This window comes from Carassius carassius, chromosome 12, assembly GCF_963082965.1.
Source record: "Carassius carassius chromosome 12, fCarCar2.1, whole genome shotgun sequence".
NCBI lineage: Eukaryota > Metazoa > Chordata > Actinopteri > Cypriniformes > Cyprinidae > Carassius > Carassius carassius.
Window position 1 is genome coordinate 11520915 of NC_081766.1, and position 27823 is coordinate 11548737.

Consider the following 27823-nt stretch of genomic DNA (forward strand, 5'->3'; position numbering starts at 1 on the left):
CAAACAATATACAAGCAACAGATGTTTCAGAGTAGTATGCTTAAGTGTTGTCACATGACGAACACTGAATATTAATTCAGCACAGCTGTCAGGGGCGTCACTAGGCCCTTTTTAGGGGGCCTTCAGCCTTTATTCTTTGTCATAAATGCATTGCAGTTTACATAATGTAATGTTACTGGAGCACTGGGAGCACACGGGACGGCTCGGTTTCTCATCCAATACCAATACGTTTCGCTGCGTTCACCTTCAGCCCTTGTGTGATAGTTGTTTTTTATTCATACAAAAATGAAGTGATTAACACCCATGAAAACATACTTTAGATTCAGAAAACGATCATGATTTATTTTCATTTACTTTTTAAAATTACAGACATATTATTATGTATTTTGACATTACAGTATGCAGCCATGCACAGAAATGATTAAAAACACACATCATTGTCTGAAAGCACTAGATGGCCCAGAGAGAGAATGTGGAGTTATTTTGTTTTGTATTATTAAATATAGTTTTGTATTAAGTAATAATGAATCAGGAGGAGTGTCATGATACATAAATTAGAATAAGCGTAGAGTAAAGGCATTTTTGATTTTCTTGATTTATACTATTTATACTAGATTTGTACTTGATTTATAGAAGTGGCAAATTGATAATTCATGTTGTTATTTTTAATAAATAGAAATAAATATAGAACAGATTAATCATATTGCCAATAGACAATTACATTAATACATGGTTTGTCTATATTCTTAATGAATATTAGCTGGTTAGTTAAAATACTTAAAATGGCATCAATTTTCATGGGGTGACTTTATGAATATCCAACCGTATTGTTGATTATAAAGGCTAAAAAGCTAAAAAAACAAAAATGATTTATATTTCATTGTAGATGGATATACGACATTTTTTTTTTTTATCAAAGATCCTTGAAAAGAATCAACAAATACACAAATTCCTATTTGTGTATTTGTTGATTCTTTTCAAGGATCTCCTATCTGTAGTAGCAGGCTTGCACAAATATCTCCAAAAAGAGACCATTGACCTTCCCCAGGCAGTGGCATACAAAGATGCTGTGTGTGACTCCTTAAAGCAGAAACGCAGTGATCCCACTGCTGCAGATATATATGCTAGAGCAAAGGCAGTTTGTAAAGATAATGACAATGTAGTTGAGGAGCAACTTTCTGGCCAGAGACAGTAAAAAAAGGATGGATGATTTTGTTGTTGAAACAACTTATGGTGCACATAAGAGAATCAGGAGAATCAGAAGGAGAATCAGCACAGATGCCGAACAAGTCAAAACAAAGTTACTATATCCATGTCTGGATAGAATGATAACTGAACTGGAGAACCGTTTTTCTGCTGTAAATGGCACATTGCTTCAAAGTATTCAAGCATGCAGTCCAGTGTCTGAAAACTTCCTGTCTGAGTCACATTTGGAAGAACTAGCACACCATTACAACATTGATTTAAAGACAGAGGAAGTCATGGTAGCAAGGCACTTTTTGACACGTAAAAAGCAAGCGGGTGCAGCTCCACAGGACATGGTTTCACTTTATAACCTGCTGGATTCTGAGATGTTTCCATCACTGAAATCTGTCATCCAGGTTGCCCTCACTGTACCTGTTAGCAGCTGTTCATGCGAGAGGTCTTTCAGTGCTCTTCGCCGTCTCCGCAACTGGCTAAGGAGAATAATGGGTCAGAGCAGGCTCCATCAGCTGGCAGTTATGGCCATTGAGAAAGATGTTGTTGAGCAATAGGATCATGATAAAATTATCAACAGGTTTGCTACTCTTAAGGAGAGAAGACACAGGTTGATGTTCCCAATAAAAGACCAGTAACTGAGCTGCAAGACTGCTGCTTCTCACCGGCTGCTTCTTCATTTTGGCTTGTTTTTCCATTACTTCTGATAGTTAACCACAGCCCCCACTTAATCCATTGTCCAGCCTCATACCTGTGTTGTTTATATTGCTGATATATGGATAATCAAAGTTTATGGCTTTTATGTTATTTTCTGGTTAAAATCTTATTTAATTTTGTCAGAAAAATTCCTATCTGAGGTTTGTATATGAGCATAGAAATGCAAACAGTAAAATGTTGTGTTTGTACTGGAAACATGTGCGCGTGTGTTTGTACAGTGAATGAATCAGGAGGTCTTCATTGTAAAAAAAAAAAAAAAAAAAAATCGACATTCCCTATTTTCTAGTGATCACATCCAATAATTATTTTTTTATTACAGTGTTGTATATGGCTCAGTCAGTACTCCTACTACCATATATGAAATACAGGGAATACAATGGAACAGTCAGTGTCAGCCATTCAAGGCGCCATCCAGCTTGTCGTAATTTTTTAATCATACCCTTACTGGGGGCTGAGCCCCCCTAAAATCAAAATCCTAGAATCGCCCCTGACAGCTGTCAAGGTTGTTAACTTACAAACAAATGTGCTAACCCTTCTTTTGTACAAAGACTTGTTAATAATGCTTCATAGAACTAAATAATGCTATATTGGCCAATTGAACTCATTTCATAATTGATGAACTACATATTGGACAGAACTGAATCAACACTGAGCTGTCTTTAACTGAACAATTATATTTTTGGCAATTCCACTAAGTGGAAAAAGCAATATATTCAACAATAAGTGCAAATAATGATAAATTCTGTTTACAATAAAACAGCATCATTTTCTTTAGCAAAAGGCATGTAAATAGTAGTTAGGTGGCAGATATTTACACTTCAATACAGTAGTATATTATAAAACAGTATGCAATAACATAATGATATAATATATACATTATATACATTAGATAAATGGCACTTTATTGGGACCTACCTACAGCTAAACATTCATAACACTATATAATTAACGAGGCGTTTTATTTCCACTTTTCAAATATTTACTTAATTTTTATTTAAAATAAATGCCTTTCTGATTTGGTATTTGATGAGAAAAGAAGAAGTATGAGTTTGCCAAAGACAGAATCGAACTCAAGTCGATCGCGTGAAAACTGCTCACCCTTTTTGCTGCACCACTAATACTACAGAAAAACACGTGTCTTTGGCAGTGCTGTTTGTCGCAACCAGGCATTGGTGGGTGGAGTTAATGTAAATAGCCTCTGCCAACAAATTAGTCTTATGTGTCCTTAAAGTAAACACACTCCGTTTCTTTTTAGAGCTGCTTTACAGGGGAATCAAATTCTGTTTGCATAATTTAAATATTATTTATATTTATATATTTTATGAATATATCAATTTGCTGCAGTATTATTACTTAATATCTTTGAAACAATCTGTACTGTATAAAGCCCTATGATCAAGGTGACGTCATTTGACTTGATCGGAAATGTGCTGCAGAGATTAAAGTAAAAATTATGTTCTACAAAACATTGTTTTTAGATCAACAGCGATGTATTGTAGTTTACATGTATATCTATATATGGACATATACAAGTGTTATATACATATACATATATAATAACTATACCCTGCCTCAAGTTCATTCAAGAGTTTGAAGTTGAAACATCACATGGAGCGTGTTGTGTTCTGGGAAACAGTATCCCGTGCAGTGTCTTCATTTGCATACATAAAATTTCAGCAAATAGCAGGTAGTCCGGGCATGCATACATACAGAAAATTCACATACTATTCACAGCAAACACACAGCATGCTGCGGTACAGTAGGAGTTGTATGGTAGTATGCCATTCTGAACACAGCTACAGTCTAAAGTCTGCATCATTATGCTAGGAATTTTGCTCCTATTCAAGCCAGGGAATGATCACCCCCTGCTGGCTGGACTACAACTAGCTACATCAGCAAGATAGATTTTTACAAATGGTCTCCCACCAGTGTACTGACTGGGATCTGGCCTGCTTAGCTTTAGTAAGGAACCAGACTCTGCCTATTGCATGTCACAGCTATATTTGCACCCTGCGCTTTAATAAAGCTGCTCTAATAGAATAGAGGAATAGAGATCCTGACAAGCTCATTGCGGCCATCAGGATGCGCTACCAGCATAAACAATGAGGTCAAATTTATGATTAAGGTGGGGAATTAATGACAACAGAATTTCAGGAGGCCAGTGTAATACTTCATCTGAATGATGCACATTTCTACAGGTGCCAGCCATCAGAATGTGCTAGCAGCAGTGGCGTAGCCACGGGTGTGCCAGGGTGTGCCTGTGCCACCCACAGTGGCAGCTGCACCACTAATCATGATTGTCACGTGACACACTGCAGCCACTAACAGATGTATCGGTATTCGTTTTATTTAGTTTTTCATTTTTTATTAAAATATAGACACAAACCTGCTTACCATGTCAACTATCTGATATTCCGATTCTTCGTTTAAAAACCTTTATAAATTATCTTGATCTATAACGAGATGAGCGCTGCAGTTCAGAGTCCTGTCAGCCGGATTTAACGTACAGCACTTGAATTCCCCAGTTTCTCCCAAAATACATGAAAGTAAGTGGCTGTTGAACTGGACGAAGAATAGAGTAAACTTTATTGTTCTGCTATGTCTGATATATGAGTAAAACACGTCGGCAAATTACATTTGATTAGCTAGTTTTTGCTGTTTGCTTTTTTACAAACAACCAATGTATTGTTTTACTAGTGATTATGTATATTTAAATGTATGAAACCTAAAATAAACATTATGTGGTTGAAAACACTGCATATTAATTGTGATATATGACAAGCGCTGAGCGCGTCCGTCTCTGGTTCAGTGCCAACTAACACGCGAAAGCTGTTTGAATCTGGGAGTTCTGTGATGCCACTGAACATTCTAAATCATACTCTCAGGGGCACAGAAATAAGAATCCAATATATGGTGCAATAATGCTAAAAATGTTAAAAAAAAATTTTTACATTAAAAAATGTTAAAAAAATTTTGATTGCACATTGCTAGCTAGCAATATGTCGCAGAGCTCCTTTCTTAATTTTTTTTTTAGCAAAAAAACTCGGCTTGATGGACAGCCGGACACAAGGCCTAACGTTACACCTGATGAGGATGTTTCTCCCTCCCCGGGCCCAACATCAACAGACAGTGTTGCCAGATTGGAAATGTCCAAGTATCGTACCAGAAGTTCAAAATTATCGTATTTGGAAGAAAATTATTACATTTAACAATTAACTACATTTTGACACGACCTGCAAAGTACCACTAGGAGTATGGTTGGATGGAAGCAGTGCGACAAAAATACTATCCCATAATTTTGCACAGTAATCTGACAATAAATGTGGCACACCCAGATTTTCATATGCACACCCAGAGTCTCTTTTCTGGCTACACTACTGGAGCAGCTTTAAAAAGTAAAGTCAAATTTGTAATCAAAGGTGAGGAATTCATAACAACGGAATTCCTCAATGTTGTTAGTAGCACCCCAGTTTCTGACGATCCAATCAGTTCCCAAAGGACAAAATCAAGTCCCGCCCTCTCATTTCAGATGCTGTTTTACTTGGATAGACATCACAGTAGAGATAAAAAGATTGCTACTTATGTTTTTATGACGACTTTAATGCTTCATCAAAATGTCTCCTCTTTTAAAAGTCTGAAGTCCGTATCATTACAATAGGACTTTTGCACCCATACGTGTCAGGGAACGATCACCCCCTGCTGGCTTGACTAAAACTAGCTGCACTAGCAAGCTACATTTTCACAAATGGTCTCCCAATTTTATATATATATAAAATGTAGTAAAATTTGTTTAATTTATATGGGCTTTCTTAAATATTTAATTTGTCTAGTGTTTAAAAGTTCAAATTCAAAGGAGGATTTTACCATATTTGAAGAATGTTCCAAATATGGAATTCTAGCAAGGTCAATGCAAAGACTTTACAACTAGGAAGGACAAATCCTAATGCAACTGTATAAAGTGACATCCTAGTGCTTCCAACTTTGTGGCAACAATTTAGGGAGGGCCTTTTCTGTTCCAGCATGACAATACCCCTGTGCACCAAGTGCCATAAAGAAATGATTTACTGAGTCTGATCTGGAAAAGCTTGACTCACACAACCCTAGACCTGAAATCCATTGAACACCTTTGGGATGAATTTAAACACCAATTGCTTGTGTCTGAATGGAGCAAATCCCCCGTTCCAATACAGTCTAAATCCAACCAAAAAGAGGGTGTGCTGTTATTTCAGCAAAACTAAAACTAAAAAAAAAACTCTATTATTGCCAATGGTTTTGAACCTAAATGAACACATACCTGTATAGTTGTGATGTTTCCTCTGATTGCTGTCCATAGAGCTTATGCAAATATATACATGCAGTATACAGTATAAATATGTAAATGATGTAAATTTAAACATGTTTGCATATTTCAATGTAAATATGATATTAGATGCAAACCCTAGAGCAAAAGTTATTGAGCTACAGAACTGCGCAGCTAAGCAATAATGTTGCTGTGGAAAATCACAGCTCATGCACAGGGGGCTAATTGAGATCACTCTCAGAACAGATGATTTTTTTCTGGATAATTTCTGCATCTGCAAGATTTACACATTAAATCTTTTTTATCATGCACCACTGTTTAAAAGTTTTGGGGTTGGTAATATTTTTGAAATAAGTCTCTTATGCTCACCAAGGCTGCATTTATTTGATAAAAAATGACATTGAAACAGCAGTATTGTAAAATATTTTACTTTTCATTAATTACATTTTTCAGTGTCACGTGATCCATCAAAAAACATTCTAATATGCTGATTTGGTGTTTAAGTAACATGACTTATTATTATAAATGATGCAAACAGTTGTGCTGCTTAGTATTTTTGTGAAAACCATGATATATATATTTTTTTTTTTCAGGAATATTTGATGAATACGGGTGGATGGATGGATGTCCAACAAAATTGTTTCAGAAATAAAACAATTGTTCCATTAGCACTGTATAATAATGTTTTGTGAACATTTTGAGAACATTATTAAAGACCAACTTAAACTGAAAGAAAATTTTATTAATGTTACTCGAAGAGTGTTTGTCCGTTACTAGAATGTGGTGTTGTGGTAATGGAATGAGATTCAATCTTCCTTCCATTCACACTGACGGGCATTTTTATGAACTGCAATTTATGAACTGTTGTACAGAACTTCATGGAACACCGCTCCTAAATTAGACCTTTGTTTAGCATTCATGACAACAGCTAGCATGAACCATTAATGGCTTTAGTCTTGAGAAAGGAAGAAAGCTTCTTGGAGCTACGCAAGGTTAAATACCTGATTTGACGGACCTACAGTATATGTTATATCATTAAAAGTTTCAGATTACTTATATAAAACAAGGATTAGGATTTGGTGACTCTTTTTGAGAGTTGACTAGCATTGTATAGGGACCAGACAGGTGGTCCGTATCAGTCGCTTGATAGAAATGCTGAGAACTGAACTTCTATACATCCTTAATGTCCTAGCAGCTAATTTATTCAATGCTATCAAATGATGAGCTTTCCTTTGCTGTAGAATGAAAAGAATGAAATTGAACTAACTAGGACACTAACTAGGACACCAGTGGCCGAATCTAAGATTTCTCCATGTCTCTCAGGACGCTTCCCCTGTTCCTCTTCTCTGAGCTGTGTGCTAATGATGTGGTCTGACAGTGAGAGCACTGGAGACTTCCTCGCTAAACCTCCACATCAAAGCAACCTTAAGAGAGCCCTTAGACCTCGGGTCTTCACAGGGAGACTACATACAAAAGAATCTGATAACTTAGAAGAGAACAACACAAGAGCTGAAGTTAGGACTATTATAGCCACTATTATACTTGTACATCGTAAGTTAGCAACCAAGTGTATGTTTTAGACTGTGAAATCGTGGTACATTCATCAAAGCAAATTTGGTTCAGCTGCCAAATTAGATAATCAGGTAATACCTATTTTCAGCTAGAAGTCTGGGCATTGGGCCATTACTGAATACCAACTTTATTTTCTCATCTTCTTTGTTTCCTCCTTTATGCTTTAGGTCACTGACTTAAAAACACAGACAATGAAATAAAAAATCACAAAATATATAAATTGAATTAATGATAGAAAATAATCACCCCCTTTAAAATAATCTAATTTTGTTGCGTTGCAGAATGAAAAAAAGTTGGACACTTTTGTTTCATCCAGCTGTATTTACTGAGTGCAACTTATAACATCCAAGTAAAAGATATAACACCAACATGTCAGAAAAAATAAATAAATAAAAAGAAAACAACCACTGATTTGGAAAAAGGATGACCCCCTTGTGCCGGTATTTTGTTGAACCATTTTTTCTTTAATAACAGTATTTAGTCTGTTGGGATCTGTCTCTATCTCTGCACATTGGAAAATCAACTCTTCTTGCAGAACTGCTCAAGTTCAGTTAAATTTGATGGTGACTGTTCATGGACTGCAGTCTTCAAATCATTCCACAGGTTTTTAATGGGCTTAAGTCTGGGCTCTGACTAGGCCATGCAACGACATTCAGCTTTTTCTCCTTCAACCACTGTGTGCTCAGTTTTGCTGTGTGCTTTTGGTGATTGTCATGTTGGAAGGTAAACCCTCTTCCCAATGACAACTTTCTGGAAGAGGGCAGCAGATTTTCCTCAAGATTTTGACAGTATTTTGCCCCACCCATTTTTCCTTCTATCAAGTGCTTCAGATCCTGATGCAGAGGCTCTTTCATCCAGTTTGGAGCGACATCCTCATCCAGGTAGGGTCTGTACCTTCCACTTCTTAATAATAGACTTCACTGTGCTTATAGGCATTAATAAATGTTTTTATTTTTTAATCCATCTCCTGACCTGTGGCTGTCCACAACTTTATCCCAGAGATCTTTTGACAGTGCCTTGCCACCCACAGCTGATTGTTTGCTTTATGACTGAAATACTCCAGGAAAGAAAGTAAAACGTAAAATATTTCTTGTAATTTATATCTATATAATAAATAGCTTAAATGGCTAACATTATGCTTGTTGTAATTGTACGATTGCGATGAAAGAAAAACAAATATGATTTGCACCTTTACAAATTTTTAAGTTTCATACTTTATCCAATATTTTAGGACATGAACGGGATGTAAAAGGTACTGAACCAAACCAAACTTATAATAACTGAAAATGCAGAGATCTTCTTATCATGTCATTGTTAAAATTATACAGTCAGGACACTAGTGTAGAACATGAGACAGTGGTGCAGTAAAATGACCCTGATGAAAATCTTTTTTGTATCGAACCTTCTTGTATTCTCTAGTAATACACTCCAAATACAGTCTGATGCACATCATGTAAAATGAGAACAAATTTGAATAACACAAAATATAAATTTACTCCAACAGAGAAAGGCATTTTTAAAAAAAAATCTATTTTAGTCAGAAAGATGAATACAGTATATAACCAAAGGAAAAAACAAACAATCATTTATTCATTCAAATTAATGTGTTAAAATGAGTAAATAAACAGAATTACTGTGATGCAGCAGAGGACTTACAAAAAAGCTTGAAACCTAAAGCCTATCATGGGCCCAATGTTCACATAATTTCTATAAATTATTCAAATAAATAACACTTGTACAAAAACTCAAAGAGAAAAGAGCAGCAATGTTATTGGCGGTGTTAAATAATCCCAATGAAATATACATAGTGTCATTAAACCTGTGAGGAGTTATAATTTAGTCAGTTTAAAAAAAAAATTGACCACATAAAAGAGCCCCGGGCTTTAAAGTGACCTGTCAATGCCTGCAAAATCAACCTAAAAGCACTTCTGTCAGGAATCACTGAAAGACAGCAAAATATCAGATCTTGAAAAAACTGAGAAGAATCTTATGCAAAGGTTGTCTGATGAGTGTAGGTCTTTCTGGGATTTACAATTAAATCATTTCAAAATGTGGTAAATACCAAATTAAGAATACATCTTGTATACTTACAATTTCCTCGATGTAAGCATGTCCACTTAACAGAAAAGCTAATAAAGATCCTGTAATTTAATTTGGGGAGACCATCAGAATATGCCACATATCTTATGGATAAACAAACAGTGTGCATCAAAAAAACAAAACAAACAATTGAATGGATACAACTGGCTCAAAGGAAACAAAGACAGCTAATTTACAGAAATAAAAGTATATAATTGTGTTATGGTCTTGTGCTTTGGCTTTAAAAGTCTCGTAGCTCTTGTTCTGGCTAGAATAACCTCTGGTAAAGGTTTGAAACAAATTTCATTTGAGCATGTGTCTTCCCCTCCACATTTAAAGATGTTCATTATTCACCAATAACTTATTAATACCTTTATTCAACAACTTTATTCAATAAGAGGCATTCCCGCCCATCTCCCTGACAGCACAAACAGGTCCTCATCTCAACATTTCACATACAGCGATAGTATGATGATGCAGAATGATCGAGTCTTTTACAAATATAATGCTGATAAAAACCAGTTCTGCTGGTTGTTTCCTTGGAAATGTTTGCTTCAGTTCCGCCCAGCTTCAGCGCTCTTCTATCGACCAACCAAACACGAAGCAACAGCGGTGAAGCAACTTTAGTAGGTTCTGCCTACAGATACGAGTAGACCTTCAGACCAGCTCAAGTACCTTTCAAAACAAGAAAAAAAAAAAACATTTGTAGTGTGATTTAATTTTGGGTTTTTAAATACTAAACAGCTGAGTGAATGTGACTACAGTAGGACAGATCCTCCTGGTTTTAGTAATAAAAAACAGCTCTCTGTAATAAACACTGACCTTTGTGTGGCTATTTATTGTTTTACAGTACAACTCACCTTGATTGTTCCTTGACTGTTGGCTGCAATCAACACATTTGACTCCTGAGAATCAAAACAGAGAAATGAGGGCATTTCAGAGCATTGACAGAATGTCCAAAACAAGATTTAGTTTGACAGTCTATTCGCCTGTGTTTGTCTGGCCTAAACCTCCCATGTCATTCCAGACTCAAAAACAGTAATGCATTTCATTACTGTTATACTTTCACAAAAAGGCCTTGACATTTTATTTCTACGTAATTTATGTAAGGATGAGAAAGGCAACTAATTAAGACCAAGACACTAAGCAGAAATTCAGCTTGGTCAGCGCACAATTATTGTCGATTTTTTCCTCTGAAAATGTCAAGTATAAAAGGTATGTAATACACAAGGGATCTGGAAGCAGAGGTAATGTTTATGTGAGGGTCTCAGCTAATAAAGCAGGCAAAACATGAATCCACTTTTTTCACAATATTTCTGAGCTGGTTAGGCTTGATCACGGTTACTTTTATTAAATATTAACTCTTTGGGGATCCACAATAACTGTGCATTTTCAATTCTAACAGGATACTGCAATTTAAATAAGACCTTTTAAGTGAAAAGAGAAATTATATGAACTAAAAGTATATTAAAAAATAATTTTTAAGTAACTGAAATAAAGCTTAATAGTATACTTTTTTAAAACTTAAATTTGAAAATGTTGCCTTGTCAACCAACGGAAACTAAAAATTAAATACATCTAAATAAAAAATATTTTAAAACAAAAACATATACAAAATGACAAAAGTACATAAACGAAGACAAAAATGTATATTGAAAACCTTAATGAACACCGTAATACTTTATCATATATTATTATATTATAATATCAGAGGTGTCAAGTAACAAATACTTCGTTACATTACTTAAGTAGAAATTTTGGGTATCTATACTTTACTTGATTAATTATTTTTCAGCCGACTTTTTACTTCTACTCCTTACATTTACACGCAAGTATCTGTACTTTCTACTCCTTATATTTTAAAAATAGCTTCGTTACTGGTATTTCATTCCGGCTTGTCGTCCTTCAAAAAAAAAAAAAAAAAAAAAAAACCTATCCAGATAAATCGCGCCATCCGGATGGAGTGAATTTGATTGTGGTTGGATGAGAAGTATAAACATATACCATTCCGACACCCTATTGGTTTGTACGCGATCAATCGCATCTGCACATGACACAAATCACATCACACTCCAGCCAGGACATAGCCAGTGTTGGGTTCGTTTATCAAAAAATATATTTCTTAAAAGTAGGGTTGGGTATGGAACCGGTATCCGATAGCCTCAAAGTCAGTCCCCTTAAATTTCAAATGAAACCGGCGTCAGACCGGTCTCCTCTCCGACTTTCAGCGCGCTCTTCAAACCGCAGACAGCGAGCGGACTCATACAGAGACAGAGGACACAAGGTATGTGTTTATCGATAGATTGTTAGAATATCAGTATCTGTGCAGTTCTTTGTCATAAATACAGTTTACAAAAGGTCACGAAGGAGCAGTCGGTTTCTCATCTAGCTACTGTAAAGTTTTCGCTTGTCACACCACAGCTGTTTCCTCCAGCGAAAATCTAGCCCTTAACACATATGAACGAACACATACTTTAATTACACTTATTTAAATATACTTAATCATACGTACTTCATACATACACTACTGTGCAAAAGTCTTAGGCACGTTAGTATGTTCATCCAAGAGAATGGTGTTCGGCCAGTTATTTATATCTTTTGCTGTAGTGTGTCAGTATAAAATATCAGTTTTCATTTCCAAACATTCATTTTGCCGTTGTCAGACTGCTTGTGCATTCAAAATCACACTAGATTATTATTCAAATTAATGGCAAACTGATATTTCCTAATGACACACTACAGCAAAAGATATAAATAACTGGCCTAAAACCCTTTTTTGGGGTGAAAATACTAATGTGCCTAAGACTTTTGCACTGTACTCAGTGTTGGGAAGGTTACTTTGGAAATGTAATAGGTTACAGATTACAAGGTACCCTATTTAAAATGTAATAGTAGTGTAACTTTTTTTAATTACTTTAATAAAGTAATGTAACTAATTACTTTTGAGTACATTTTGATTACTTTTATAAATTTCTAATGAATGTTAATTTGCAACTGTAAATCATCTTCAACCATTTTACACCATGCAGGTTTAACCTTACAGTAGTGCTCAATACTGTCAGACTTTCACCATCCTTCATCACTTAAATTAAGATGATCACATTTGAACACATCCACCACACAATCAGACTTTACTTAGAGATTGATCTGAAGTTCAAAGCAGATTTAAAATCAAAAGAAATAGTTTATAGATACTGTTTTTGAAACCAAATCTTTGCATAACTACAGGCATCTAACTGCATCTAACAATGGTTTGGGGAAAAATAGTTAATAAAAAAATAAAAGCATATACATCAACTCAAATACGGTTATCTAATAAGCATACATGTGTCCTATTTTGTGTACTAAACTCCTGAAACATTGGTGTCTTTTTGAAACACTGCTGTCTCTTTGTATATGATATGATGATAGTTTCTCAAAATAAGTAAAAAATGCTCATGAAGTGACTGTTCTAGAGATTTATTTCCATGAGGGGCGGACTGGGGAAAAAAATAGGCTGGGAAATCTCACACTCATACACCCACAACCCATTCTGAAACATGGACAACCCTATTATTTTTTTGGACCTGACATCAAAAAGATTTGAATCCTTAGGTTGGGGGACTTGCAACGTAATTAAGAGTTCTCTCCTGAACAGCACCTTCACTTCCATTATCCATCCATCTCTCTCATGACTTTAATACTGAAGATTTTTATTTGACTTTTACCATGTTTTGTAAGTGCAATTTTGTTTTTTTGGCAAATGAATTACCACTTGTATTTATGTTTACTACAAATTCCATAATTAAACCACGGTTAGTGCCATACCATAGGCTATATTAATTTTCCTAAGGGTTGTGTTTTTGTATCCACTAGCTCCCCCTGAACCTATGATAAAATATGATGATTTGTCTGCTAACTTACTACTGTAACATTACAAAAGATAATAATGACGTCGTTTATACAGTATTTTGAGTGGTTGTGAGCAATGTGCTGCTGCTGCTTGACTAAGTAAACAAAGACAAAACTACATTAGCATATTTACAGATGAAACTGGCCTGCACCTAAAACCCTGAACAGAAGTGTTGCTTCTCTGGTCCACCTGTGCGCTTACACAGTTCACTCCGGTCTCTCTCTCTCGCATTGATTACTCGGAGTCTGATCCAAACCGTTCGGCGGAGGCGCGGAGAGCGCGCGAGCCCAACCATTGCCAGTCACTACTAACCGATTCATGATTTATTAGAAATTTAATTATCGAATGGCGGATTCGGAAATAATCGCTTTAGTATATTCGGCCTGCAATTATACAATAACAATATTAAAGTAGAAGGCCAAATCATCTGCCAGGCCACCGGGAATAGTCCCGGTTCTCCCGATGTCCAGTCAGCGCCTGATTTCCACAGACACGCAGAACGTGCAGGATTCATATTCAGTCTTTTTGCGGCTTAATATTCACAGACATCAGTCCATATCGGGTTTTTATTCAAGTGTACTGACCTACTTTTGATTTATTCGTCCAAAATGTGGCATATTGCGTCCGCGTTATAGGCTGAATTCCATTTTTATGACTCGATTCTACGAATGTGTTTTCCGCGTCTCGGAGATTATGGGCCATATGTCTTAGTGCAATTTGGGAAAGAAATAAGCTGTATGTGGATGTGTGTAAATATTCAAATGTAAACCTCTTTGAAATCGTTACAATTTTCATAAGTAACTGTAATTTAATTACTCATTTTTTCTTAGTAACTGTAACTGATTACTGTTACATTTATTTTGTAATTAAATTACGTAACGCCGTTACATGTAACTAGTTACTCCCCAACACTGACTGTACTGTACTTTACAAACGATATTGTTGCTACTTTATAAAGAATGAGCATACAGTAATTCACAGAACTGATTAAAGACAGTGACAGACAGCACTCATCTTAACGAAATATCAGAGAGATTGACAGAGATACAGTAGAAACATTATGTGTGGTTTTGTATTAAATAATGACCCAGATTGTGAAATACATTTATTAGCCTTAGATTAAGGGAAGCACAACTTGGGAAATGAGAGCATCCAAGGTAAAATCTATGGATTTATTTTAAATATTTTTAATGTTCTTTAAAGTTATCCATAGTTTTTTTTTGTGGGTTTTTTTTAAGTATCGGTTCAGGCACCGTTTAGGCGCCGGTACCATTTTAAAAGTATTGAAAAGGCACTGGACCCTACTTAAAAGTTATTATTTCTCATTACTGGCTCAATTACCAAATGGGTGCTTTCTCTTCGTCCTCCACAAATTAAGCTACTGTAGGTAGTTCGGTAGCGAGACGTTTTAATAAATTATTGTTTGAGATTGATGACGCGATTGACAATGTTGTGATAAGTAGGCTTTACCAACTTTGTAACTCGTTACACTCGTTGAGACAAGACTGAATCATACCCCATCAGGTAGAGCTCGCCAGCACACCGCACTGACAAACTCATTGGTGTCGTCCTCTTTCTTGTCCTTGTCCAGGACACTCTTCACAGTGTCAAACTTGAAAGTTAATAGAGTCTTGGAGAGCCCCTTGTAGTACAAGTACAGTGAGTTGTTTTCACTTCCTGTGGTGTATAAAGTGAAAGCATTATTGAGGAGTTTTAGGATATCTTTTTTTAACCAGATAAACAATTATTACAATGCAAAAGTTGGTTTTATTTCCCTTTTTACTTAATAATAAACCAGTCACTGATTTAAAAGATCATTGGAAGTTTAATCAAACAGAATTATTCCCAGTATGAAAGTTTTTGGGGCAAAAAGCAAACCTTTTAAATTTTTGTATAGTCCCACTCACCACATGCTACATAGTCTCCATTAGATGCCAGACCCACAAAGTTCTTCTCGTTGATGTGGCCTTTAAAGGAGCGCAAACAATGTGGCTTGTTCACATTCCAGAGTTTCAGCTGGCTGTCTGTTGATCTGTAAGGGATGTTACAATTGAACTCAGATGTTTGGTTTTCAACTCGAGACTTGTTTGTAATTGGTGGTATAATGGTTCAAATTCAAATTATAATGCTGCAGTTTGGATCATGGTTTTATTTGAATAGGGATGGAAATGTGAGGAAATTCGAGGATGATTTGATAACCAATATTGTTGTAACACCGTAAGCTGATATTGTTCCAATAGCTGATGTTCTGTTTAGGTTAAGTAACGTGATAAATCAGTACAGTACTACAAATTGTGACATAAATAGTTTTTTCCAAGAACTGTTTACCCCTATTAAAAAAATTATCACACATTGGCTTCTTTCCACTTAAGACATTTTCCATTGATACAGGATAAAAAGCAGAAGAAATGTCAGTGTATACGTACGCAGACACAATCTCTTCTCCGTTGACAAATTTGGCATAGGACACTGCTTTCCTGTGGCCTTTGAAAACCATGATGGGCTGCTTAGTGTTTCTCAGGTCATAGTAGTGCACACAGTGGTCTGGGGAAGATTTAGAATGAATTGAAAAGTTTTACGATTTTAGCACGAAGTAAAACTTTTAATAGGTCGATTCAAATGAATTATGCACCTGCACAACCAAAGGCAAGGTGATATCGAGAGGATGGACTGAACTTGACACAGCATACATTGGCCTTCGCTTCAATGCTGGCTACGGAATTGTCCAGGTTGGTGGACCACAACTTAACTGGGGAGCAACAGAATTCATTCTTAAGTATTCATCAAATCCCAAATCAAATAACTTGATCGGAACATTTCAGTTGCAGAAATACCTTTTGCATCATCCGATCCTGATGCTAAGAGCTTGGGGTCCATAAGGTTGAAATCAACACTCCAACACCGCTTCTCATGCTCCTGTGGAAATTAAGTTTTGTGAGTCAGAATCCAACTTGGATTAAGTCTAAAAAAACTGCAATGTATTCACAAACGTACATATTAAAATTCAAACTTAACCCATGACTGAATGTAATGCATATTTGTGCTGCAACAACTTATCCAGTTGATAAGGAAAATAGTTTGGTTTTCAAATATTCAACCTTTAATTTAATCTGGTTTTCAAATGTTTTATTTAGAAAATTAAACTAAGTTTTTTTGTACACAATGAACAGCAATTTGTTTTCTACTAATTAATACAACCCGAATTCCGGAAAAGTTGGGACGTTTTTTAAATTTTAATAAAATGAAAACTAAAGGAATTTCAAATCACATGAGCCAATATTTTATTCACAATAGAACATAGATAACGTAGCAAATGTTTAAACTGAGAAATTTTACACTTTTATCCACTTAATTAGCTCATTTAAAATTTAATGCCTGCTACAGGTCTCAAAAAAGTTGGCACGCGGGGCAACAAATGGCTAAAAAAGCAAGCAGTTTTGAAAAGATTCAGCTGGGAGAACATCTAGTGATTAATTAAGTTAATTGATATCAGGTCTGTAACATGATTAGCTATAAAAGCTTTGTCTTAGAGTCTCTCAGAAGTAAAGATGGGCAGAGGCTCTCCAATCTGTGAAAGACTGCTTAAAAAAATTGTGGAAAACTTTAAAAACAATGTTCCTCAACGTCAAATTGCAAAGGCTTTGCAAATCTCATCATCTACAGTGCATAACATCATCAAAAGATTCAGAGAAACTGGAGAAATCTCTGTGCACGCGTAAGGGACAAGGCCGGAGACCTTTATTGGATGCCCGTGGTCTTCGGGCTCTCAGACGACACTGCATCACTCATCGGCATGATTGTGTCAATGACATTACTAAATGGGCCCAGGAATACTTTCAGAAACCACTGTCGGTAAACACAATCCGCCGTGCCATCAGCAGATGCCAACTAAAGTTCTATCATGCAAAAAGGAAGCCATATGTGAACATGGTCCAGAAGCGCCGTCGTGTCCTGTGGGCCAAGGCTCATTTAAAATGGACAATTTCAAAGTGGAATAGTGTTTTATGGTCAGACGAGTCTAAATTTGACATTCTTGTTGGAAATCACGGACGCCGCGTCCTCCGGGCTAAAGAGGAGGGAGACCTTCCAGCATGTTATCAGCGTTCAGTTCAAAAGCCAGCATCTCTGATGGTATGGGGGTGCATAAGTGCATACGGTATGGGCAGCTTGCATGTTTTGGAAGGCTCTGTGAATGCTGAAAGGTATATAAAGATTTTAGAGCAATGCTTCCCTCCAAACAACGTCTATTTCAGGGAAGGCCTTGTTTATTTCAGCAGGACAATGCAAAACCACATACTGCAGCTATAACAACATCATGGCTTCGTCGTAGAAGAGTCCGGGTGCTAACCTGGCCTGCCTGCAGTCCAGATCTTTCACCTATAGAGAACATTTGGCACATCATTAAACGAAAAATACGTCAAAGACGACCACGAACTCTTCAGCAGCTGGAAATCTATATAAGGCAAGAATGGGACCAAATTCCAACAGCAAAACTCCAGCAACTCATAGCCTCAATGCCCAGAGGTCTTCAAACTGTTTTGAAAAGAAAAGGAGATGCTACACCATGGTAAACATGCCCCGTCCCAACTATTTTGAGACCTGTAGCAGAAATCAAAATTGAAATGAGCTCATTTTGTGCATAAAATTGTAAACTTTCTCAGTTTAAGGCGAGACACTGCAGGTGAATAGGGCAAAAAAAATAACTAATAGTTATCACCTTACTTACCCAGTTGATTGATTACATTGATTATTGCAAACATTTTTTGTATTATAAGTTTTCAAAAATGTTATGTTTAAATATGCAAATGAGGCATTATTTAATGAAATATGTGCTAATTTGCATAAATGTCTAGTACAAAAATCTGAACACTAGATGAAGTCAGTTTCAAATTTTTTGTTTAATTTTTTTGACATATTAGAGTCAAATGTTTTTACAGAGGGAATTCTGGTTATCTTTTTTTGTCACTCCATAATTCAGAAAATACTTTGAACAGCCAGAAAACAATATATTTTCACAATTTTGGGGGGAATAAAATGTTGTATATAATCAAGGAAAATATATATGAACAAATCCCTCTGTAAAAACCTTCAGAATATAGACAGGAATAAAAATGTCAAGTTTGGTGTGTGTAAGTGCTACTGAAGTGGAGATTTAAGGCTCAGTGTTGAAGAAAAAACTCATTTTGAGAAAACGGCCTTTAAAAATATGTATTGTAAATGAAATCTATTGACACAAACAGATAAAGTGCTATAAAAGAAACACTTAGTGTCTTTTGGATGTTTTCCTTCCACTAGTTTGAAAAAGCACTTTATGAAAAACCAAAAAGCCCAAAATCTCAAAATTGACAGGTGCTTGAAAAAACAGTGTTTTTGCCTGCAGTGTCTCACCTTAAACATTTGCTATGTTATCTATGTTCTATTGTGAATAAAATATTGGCTCATGTGATTTGAAAGTCTTTTAGTTTTCATTTTATTAAAATTTAAAAAACGTCCCAACTTCTCCGGAATTCTGGTTGTACTTTTATTGAGCAAGGATGCATTAAATTGATCAAAAGTAATAGTAAAAACACACTTTTTTCACTTCTTTGTAAGAAGGAACATTTGAAAAATTGCTGTCCTACTGAAAGCGGTATAAGAGTAATGAATGTCATCTGGCACCATCTGACACATAAGGGTACCTGGTAGACCTTTGACCTCTGTCCTGTGAACCCATCCCAAAGAATGACAGTCCCCTCATAGTCGCTGCTCGCTAACAGATTTTTGTGGTAGCTACTCCAGCTGATACAGCTAGAAAAATACAAGACAGAAAAAAAAAATAATTAAACATTCTCTTGTACTGCTGCATGATCAACTAAGAACATTCCATCCAACCCCTGGTTTCACACACTCTTTATACCTAATTTTAGAGTTACACGTCATCTCGTTGACAGGATAATGAATGTCCACAGCATCCTGGATCACAGTGCCGTACTCAAACACTTTAATTTTCTTAGTGACACCGGCAATGGCAAAGTAATCACAGTCGCGGTCAAACTCAATGCTGCAAAAGAGGGGAAAGAGATGAGACAGAACAAGTGTTAGCACAGCTAGTTCTTCTGACTGTGCAAGCTCATTATCTGCTCTACTTCCACTCAAACACAGACACTGAAAAAGACAAGAGCTGTAATGCATCCAAACAGCCTCTCAGACACTCAGGTGATCAGATAGAAGTATGTCTGAAAAATGATGGTGTGATGAAATGAGCACTTTTTTCTAGTAGCCGAGTGAGGTTCTTTGGCTGGTTGAGGATCGGTGTAATATAATGTATCTGAACATTGCATAAAACATTGAAATAATGGTTGGTTTGAGCCAATGATTATATTAGCAAACCCAATAATAGGATTGGGAATTGAGAACTGAACCAAATGATTTATGATGTTTGGATTAATCTGCCATCTTTCACTGATGAGGAAGAAACCATTCTAGTACATTTAGATCATGTTTCCTGCACTGTAGAACCTGTGTGAGAAATTACTATTAACGAGAATGCACAGTTAAAACCACTTCAGCTGTTATTTTGATTTTTTGAGAATTAGGCATATGCAATATTGGACCCACCGGTGGGTCCCCAGAGTTGATGTGGTTAAAGATACACCTTCAGACATTTTGTTGTAATTGATGATATTTAATGAAATGGGGATGAGATTCATGAGCAATTATATATATATAAAGCTTGTCACAAATGTATTTTTTTTTTTTTATATAGGTGGTACACAAAATTCAGTCAAAATCTGTGATGTTATTCAGTAATACAATACTACCCTCTGCTGGTTACTTCAATAATGGAACTGAACAAGGACTAAAGTGTGGTCTGAACTTCAATTTAGATTTTTGCAGCCTTACCTGGACACAATACTGGAGCCATTATAGAGGTCACTAGCGTAAGACAGGGTGGCCAAAGGCCTCACAGAGTTGTAACGGGTAAATTTTGATAGACACTCCATGAAATCATCCAGTTGGTTAACAGTCCTGCTGTCATCTATTAATGAGAAAAGCAACTGTGTTGAATATAGCAGATTTTTTAAATGACTTATATAAACAAATACACTGATACTTTGTATGAACCGATACACTATATATTGCTATGAATCAACCTACCCGTTATTCGAGACATCTTATTGGAGAAATAACACTGTTCCAGATCCTCAAAGTGTGCAGTCAGTCTCTTTCGTCGTGACGCCAGAGTGCTGTTGTACCAAGTTTGTCTTTTACCCTAAAAGTAAAAACAGTGAATATCAGCATTACTCAAATGGATATAAACCAGTTATAACAGCCAAGAGAACATTCCATGAATTTATTTTGTATTTTTTTACCTGTGAGCTTCCAAAAGTGTGTTGCATGTATTCTGTGGGGTCTATTATGCTACTGTGTGAGACAGAAACAAGATGTTAATTATTAAATGGAAAAAAAATAGCATCATTGTAAATAATTAGATTGTCATCAGATGTATATGATAGACCATTGTTTTCTTCTTTTTGCCATTCATTTATGTGAAATATTGCGTATACCTGCATAGTTGGTCTTACCTGGGTCCAGGAGAGGGAGCTTCAAACTGGGGTACAGTACTGTCTAAATTGGGGTCCATTTCACTCACTGTGTACATACCACTCATTTCCTAAAATAAAATAAAAATCATGTGTGTCCAAAGTTTAAAGTCAGCAACACCTTTATTTAGCAAAAACATAATAACATAATAAAACACTATAAAACATCATAAAACTAATTTTTTGATAATTGTTTCTTGAGCAACAAAACCGCATATAAGAATAATTTCTGAAGGATCATGTGACATTTTAAAATATATACATATAAAACAAAAAATTTAAATGGTAATAATATTTTCTAATATTCCTGTTTTTACTTTAAATTTAATCAAATAAAGACAAACTTACTGAAACAGTGTATATATATATATATATATATATATATATATTCTGGATCACCATATTAAACTGACCTCAACTCGTTTGATATCCTCCTCCAAAAAGTTAAGTTCTTTTTGTAACTGCTCCAGTTGCTGTTGAAGTAAAGACAGGGAAACTTTCAAATTTAAGACCTCATTGCTGTCAACAGTGCATTATTCAACATTTTAAAAATAGATGTGGAGGCTCAACCTCTCTTTTATTTCTTCTGGCTTCTTTCAGGAACTCCATTAAGATCTGGCGCTGAGCAGCTTGTGATTCCTGGAGACAGAGATCATTGATGGATGAGCAAGAGAGAAGCAATTGGTCTTTATGAGTCATAGCGGGGGATTTTGTTCCCTCTTTGTAAGAAAAATTATTGTGGCATCAACAATTAAACATGATATAATCAAATTAAGCTTGTTAATGTTAATGAAAGTTACTATAAATTGACGAATGATTTATAGTGAATATATATAGAGAAAGCTGGGTAGTAATTAATTACGTAATCAGATTCCAAAAAAATAAGTACTTGTAAGTAGATTAAATTACATTTTAAAATACTCGTAATCAGACTACAGTTGCTTTTTTCTATGGATTACATACTATTCATATAATAGCAATACATTATCCATAATTAATCAATTCTTCTCATTTCTCTTTTTCATCTTTTAAATGTCCTTTTTTTAAAAAAATATTGCATCTTATATACACTCAGAAAGACCAGTCATTAGTCAGGTGACTACACAGCATTTGACCACTGGATTTACAAAAATTATTTCAACTGTTTCAATGTTGCACAAACTACTGATGAACACATCTGAATTATCACTCAGTAGTAGGGATGCACCGAAATGAAAATTCTTGGCCGAAACCGAAAACCGAAAAAGAGAAAACCAAGGCCGAAAACCGAAACCGAAACACCGAAAGAAATTATCCCAATTATTAGTACCATTGCATTTATTGCTATGACCGTGTACTAACTTTACTAAAATTAAAACATTGCAATTGCATAAATTAATATTAAAGTTTCAAAGATAATTACAATTACATAAATTATAAAAAAACATAAAAATGCATAATTACAAATTATGCAAATATTTATTAAGCACATTGCAACAATGCACAGTATAAAATAAAATTCAAACTAAAATTTAATCCCACTCATCTGTATATTAAATAATAATGTACAGACCTACTGGCCTGCAGAAAGGTTTTAAAATTAACTGTTCTCTCATAAAAAGTGCATTTAGGTGAAGAGCATTTGAAATTTTTCTCTGTAGTACTAGAAAGTGCATTACTTCTCCAGTAGGCAAGACTGTTATCACTTCTGGGGATGGGGACTTCAGACAGATAACCATCTAGCTGTTGAGCAGTTGAGCTTGTCATCTGCCTGACATTTGAGAAATATTTGAGAGAGTGTATTTAAATAGGGCCAGGGCATAAATAAACATTTTTATCAAATTAAAGCAGAAATCTAGCAAAATATCTAGCAGAAATATGGCTACAATCTGATATTATGCATGTATATGTATATGTGTGTGTATTATATATGCAGAGACGAGTCTTTTTTTTTTTGCGCTCTGATCTCAGTCTCCTGCGCTTGGCGCTTCTCCGTCTCCACGCGGGTTCTCCGCATCCAGCGCGGCCTGGAGCATTTCTCGTGTGCTCTGCCATATTTCCGCGTCCAAGTAATGGTCTTTATAACGCGGATCAAGCACATTCGCGATGAAGTGCGGAGGATCCGAAAAGATCTCAGTGAGACGTGTGCTAACAGACTCTATAAGACTGTACTTTTCTTTGTTTTCACTTCGTGGTCCGTCTCAATCTCTTTGTTAGGAGACGCTTTAGTGCTGCGAATAAAGGAATAAGAAGAGAGAGAATGTTCTCTATTAAGACCCACTGGTGTGAAGTGAATGACGCGGGGAGCTCGTGGTCTGCGCTATGCAGGTGCACGTGCAGGTCGCGGTTTCTGTTTGCGTCATCATAACATTTCGGCCGTGTTGTTTCGGTAATAAAAGTGTTTCGGCCGAAAATTTTCGGTGGCCGAATATTCGGTGCATCCCTACTCAGTAGGTTATTTAACTATCTATTTGAATGTCTTTGGAAGGCATTTGTCTTTCAAACACATTAAAATGGACAAATTTATTTTTGTATTTTTATATCAGTATGGTACAAGATTATCCTATTTAAATTAATGTGATAAGTAAGGTCAAAAGTAATCTAAAAGTAATCTGATTAGATTACCTGAATATATATATATATTAGATTACCATATATATATATATATATATATATATATATATGTATAATGTAATGATATATATAAGGAATGTAATGATTCACTCATCTCCCGATTCGATTCACAATTTTAATTTCACGATTTAATTCTGATCAAAATTATATTTAAGACAAATTATTAATTAAATGTTTCCTTTTATTATTGCTTGGACAAAATGCTGTACATTTCTTTGTGAAATTGAAATATAACTAATAATATACTAATTACAATAATATACTAATATAGCACTTCTTATTGTACATATTATTGCTCTTTTGTTGGTTTTGATTACTTCTATTGTCCTCGTTTGTGAGTCGCTTCAGATAAAAGCGTCTGCTAAGTGACAAAATTTTAATAGGATTTAAATGTAAATAACAAAACTTAATTGAAGTTTTAAAACGAGCCCCAAATCAAACAAGTAACAAATAAAATATCTTTCTATAAACAAAATAAGGCTTTGTCTGTGCTTTTTCCATTTAAAATGAGAGGCAACCACTTCATTTTAATCATGACCCAAAAAAGGATGCTGCATGCAGTTTTTAATCTAAATCAAATTGTAGAATTTTGAAAATTTTGAAGCAAAAACTGAATGGTTTGACTTCGGTTTTGTGAAATATACAAAAAAAATATCTGCATGAAACAGCGCACAAGCTGAACGAGACGAAAATTCACTCTTTGCCAGCAGGTGGCGCCTAAAGTGTTTCTTTGGTTTCTGCTGTAAAAGATGCAGCGCTGCACTTATGAACTTTAATATGCACTATACAGAGGCAAGATAAAAATAAAAAAAATACCATTTAAACCTTTCTAAAGACAGTTGGTTGATGAATCATGATTTGTTTAGAATCTCAACGGATTTAAATCGTCTCATATTTTAATCCATTTTCAACTACTGGTCAAAACTGTGGGATTAAAACGAGCTTTAATGTTTTTTTGCAGAAATTTCATATGCTCATCAAGGCTGCATTTATGGGATTTAAAAAACAGGGGGGAAAATATATTGAGAAATATTATTATGATGTAAAATAACATTTTTCTATTTTAATATACTTTAAAATCTAATTTATTCCTGTGATGCAAAGCTGTATTTTCAATTCATTCTAATATGCTGATTTATTATCAGTGCTGGAAACTGTTGTGCTGCTTAATATTTTTTTGGAACCTGTGATACTTTTTTTTCAGCATTCTTTGATGAATAAAAGTTACAAAGCAGCACATTTATTTACAATAGAAATCTTTTCGACAGATCAAATGTTTTTTTTATAACTTAAAACTTTTATCCAGCAGTGTTAAATTGTTATTAAGTGACATTAAATATTTATATCGTTAGAAAATATTTATGTTTTGAATAAATGTTGTTCTTTTTAACTTTTTATTAATCAAAGAATCCTGAAAAATTTATCAGTTTCCCAAAAAAATATTTGGCAGCACGACTGTTGTAAACATGGATAATTCCAATAATAAATCAGCATAGCAGAATGATTTCTTAAGGATCATGTGACACTTAACACTGGAGAGACAGCTGATGGAAATTCAGCTTTGCATCACAGAAATAAATTCTATTTTCAAGGATAAAAAAAAAATAGAAACCCTTATTTTATATTGTAATAACATTTGGCAAGATTACTTTTTTTTTGGATCAAACAGATGCGGCCTTGATGAGTATAAAAACATTAAAAGTCTTACTGATCTCAAACTTTTTTATACATATATAAAACACACTTTTAGGTCATATTCAGCTCAATCTGAATGAAAAGATAAAGCAGCTGAACTCAGGGTGCCTGAAGAAACCGTAAGTGTTTGGTCTGGCAACAGTAATGTTATGTGACGATGTGTACCAACCGCCTCCAGTTGTTTCTTTTTTTGCAACAGGTAGTCTAATATGAAGTTGACATTCGCTAAATCCATATTCTCTTGATCTGCACCAAGGACGTCTTGAAAAACCTGCCATTTGGTTCCATTCTATAAACATGAACAATAAGACATAATTTAATGTGGTAAAAACTATTTGTAACGGTTTATCAAATTGGTTAGTTTCCACTCATTATATAAATAGAGAGCTGGATGCACTTACAGGGTGATCCCGTTTCAGGCGCTTCTCTTCAGATCTTTGTTTTTGTTTCAGGATCAGTTCATTCACTGTAAAACCATTAGAGAATTATGTCAGCTAAGCAATCTATAAGACTGAAAAATGTCTGATATAGAAACATATTGCAGGTGGTAACAATCCAAATTTGAAAAGTAATTAACACATTATAAAAACAATATTAGCAAACACATACCTAAGAAGTTGGGGTAGAGTTGATCCACATTATCAATGATATAATTACATTTTGGGCATCTGTTGCTGTCCTCCAAACTCTGTCGTATACATTTATAACTAGATAAAAATGAAGACATGATTGTTCGAGTATGCAAGTGGGTTGGAAAATGTAACATGAAAAGGCTAGAATAAACTCCCAGTTTAGAGAGCAAGTGTTTCTCACCAGAAACTGTGGCCACACTTTGTCATGTGAGCTTCCTCTATCATCTCAAAACATATAGGGCTGTGAAAAAAAAGTATAATAATGACACATGCGAACAAGCTTGGTTCCCTTTTCCAAAGAATCAGCAAAAAGCTGAAACTTTAAAAATGGGTTTGTAAAGTGTCAAATAAACAAGTTCAACTTGTATTATTTTCTTACTTCCGTGGTATTATTAATAAAATAAGTTAAATCTGTCAGTCTCTTACATTATGTCCGATATCTCCATTTGTGGTCCACAGAAAAAAGTTCATACACGTTTGAAAACAACATGAATCTTAAGTAAATAATGACAGACTTTTGGGAGAATTAACGTTACCCCTTTAATTCCTTGTTTACAATTATCTTTATCCTAGGAATTACAAAATAAAGTGCAGCGAAAATCGAGAATTTGCCAGATAAACCTGCAATTAAACTCGCACGTTGGAAACTGTTCAGAACAAGCACACTAAAACGGAACTATTCAGTAAATTGAGCCCTCTGCAGCCTCGTGAGAGAAGTTGAATCTACTAACCATACAAAATCATTACTCTTGTCCTCATACGGATTGATCAGACCGTTGTATAAGGGTCTTTTCCTACTCGACGAGCCCGGTCGAGCGCTCTGTCCCTCGGCAACTGTTCCCAAAGTTCTCGAGGACACCCCGTTACCCGAGCTGTTCCCGTTCTGAGCCCCGCTGCTCGATCCACCGGCGCCACCGCTGCTACTGCTATTCGTACTTCCAGAGCTCGTCCCGGGGACGGACCCCGCTGAACCGACAGACTGCTGCTGTTGTTGCTGCCGAGTGTTTGACATGATTGAAGCCGTTCGTGCACGTCAGAAGGCCAGAGCTGAAGGTAAAACTACGGAGCTTCACCGCATCCGGGCGGCTGTGGGAGATACGCTAACTAGCTAAAGCGACACAGATGAGCGAAAAGAGCCAGAAACCTCCACCAAGCGCACTGCTAGCACTGAAAGGCGCTTATTTGAACACAGCTGAGGCGGTTCTTCTGCATGCAAGAGGATCTCATTAGGTCTGCTCGATGCTAATGTAGATATGCAGCTCCGCAGAGATTTGTTGACAACTCTTAGAGCTTGAGAAATTTCAGTCCACTGCCTGCAGGATGTTCACGCGAGAATTTCCCGAATGAAACGTTCGCGTGACTCGGCACCGGCATCTGTTGGCTTGGAGGGAAACTGCAGATATCAATCAAAATATTTTGGTTCGGAAATTCTTCATTTTAATTAACCATCGTAGATTAAATCATACAGGAACATCCAAGTACCGTCACCATGAATGCATGTTATGTTTAGTAGCGCAAAACGTAAATCTTTCGACTAATTTTA

General features: G+C 35.5%; 1 protein-coding gene across 1 annotated transcript; it reads right to left on the minus strand.

Annotated features, from left to right (window-relative positions):
* Positions 1–10222: 10222 nt before the first annotated feature.
* On the minus strand, positions 10223–27653 carry cop1 (COP1 E3 ubiquitin ligase). Its single transcript, XM_059563467.1, has 20 exons — positions 27012–27653; positions 26462–26521; positions 26258–26355; positions 26050–26114; positions 25818–25937; positions 21911–21979; positions 21754–21813; positions 21323–21411; positions 21110–21161; positions 20895–21009; positions 20640–20775; positions 19654–19797; positions 19436–19544; positions 16592–16673; positions 16390–16506; positions 16184–16301; positions 15665–15789; positions 15274–15434; positions 10726–10770; positions 10223–10540 (listed from the first exon to the last, which is right to left on the minus strand). Exons 1-20 carry the CDS (start codon positions 27290–27292, stop codon positions 10523–10525), a joined length of 2064 nt encoding a protein of 687 aa, XP_059419450.1. The 5' UTR covers positions 27293–27653; the 3' UTR covers positions 10223–10522.
* Positions 27654–27823: the final 170 nt, after the last annotated feature.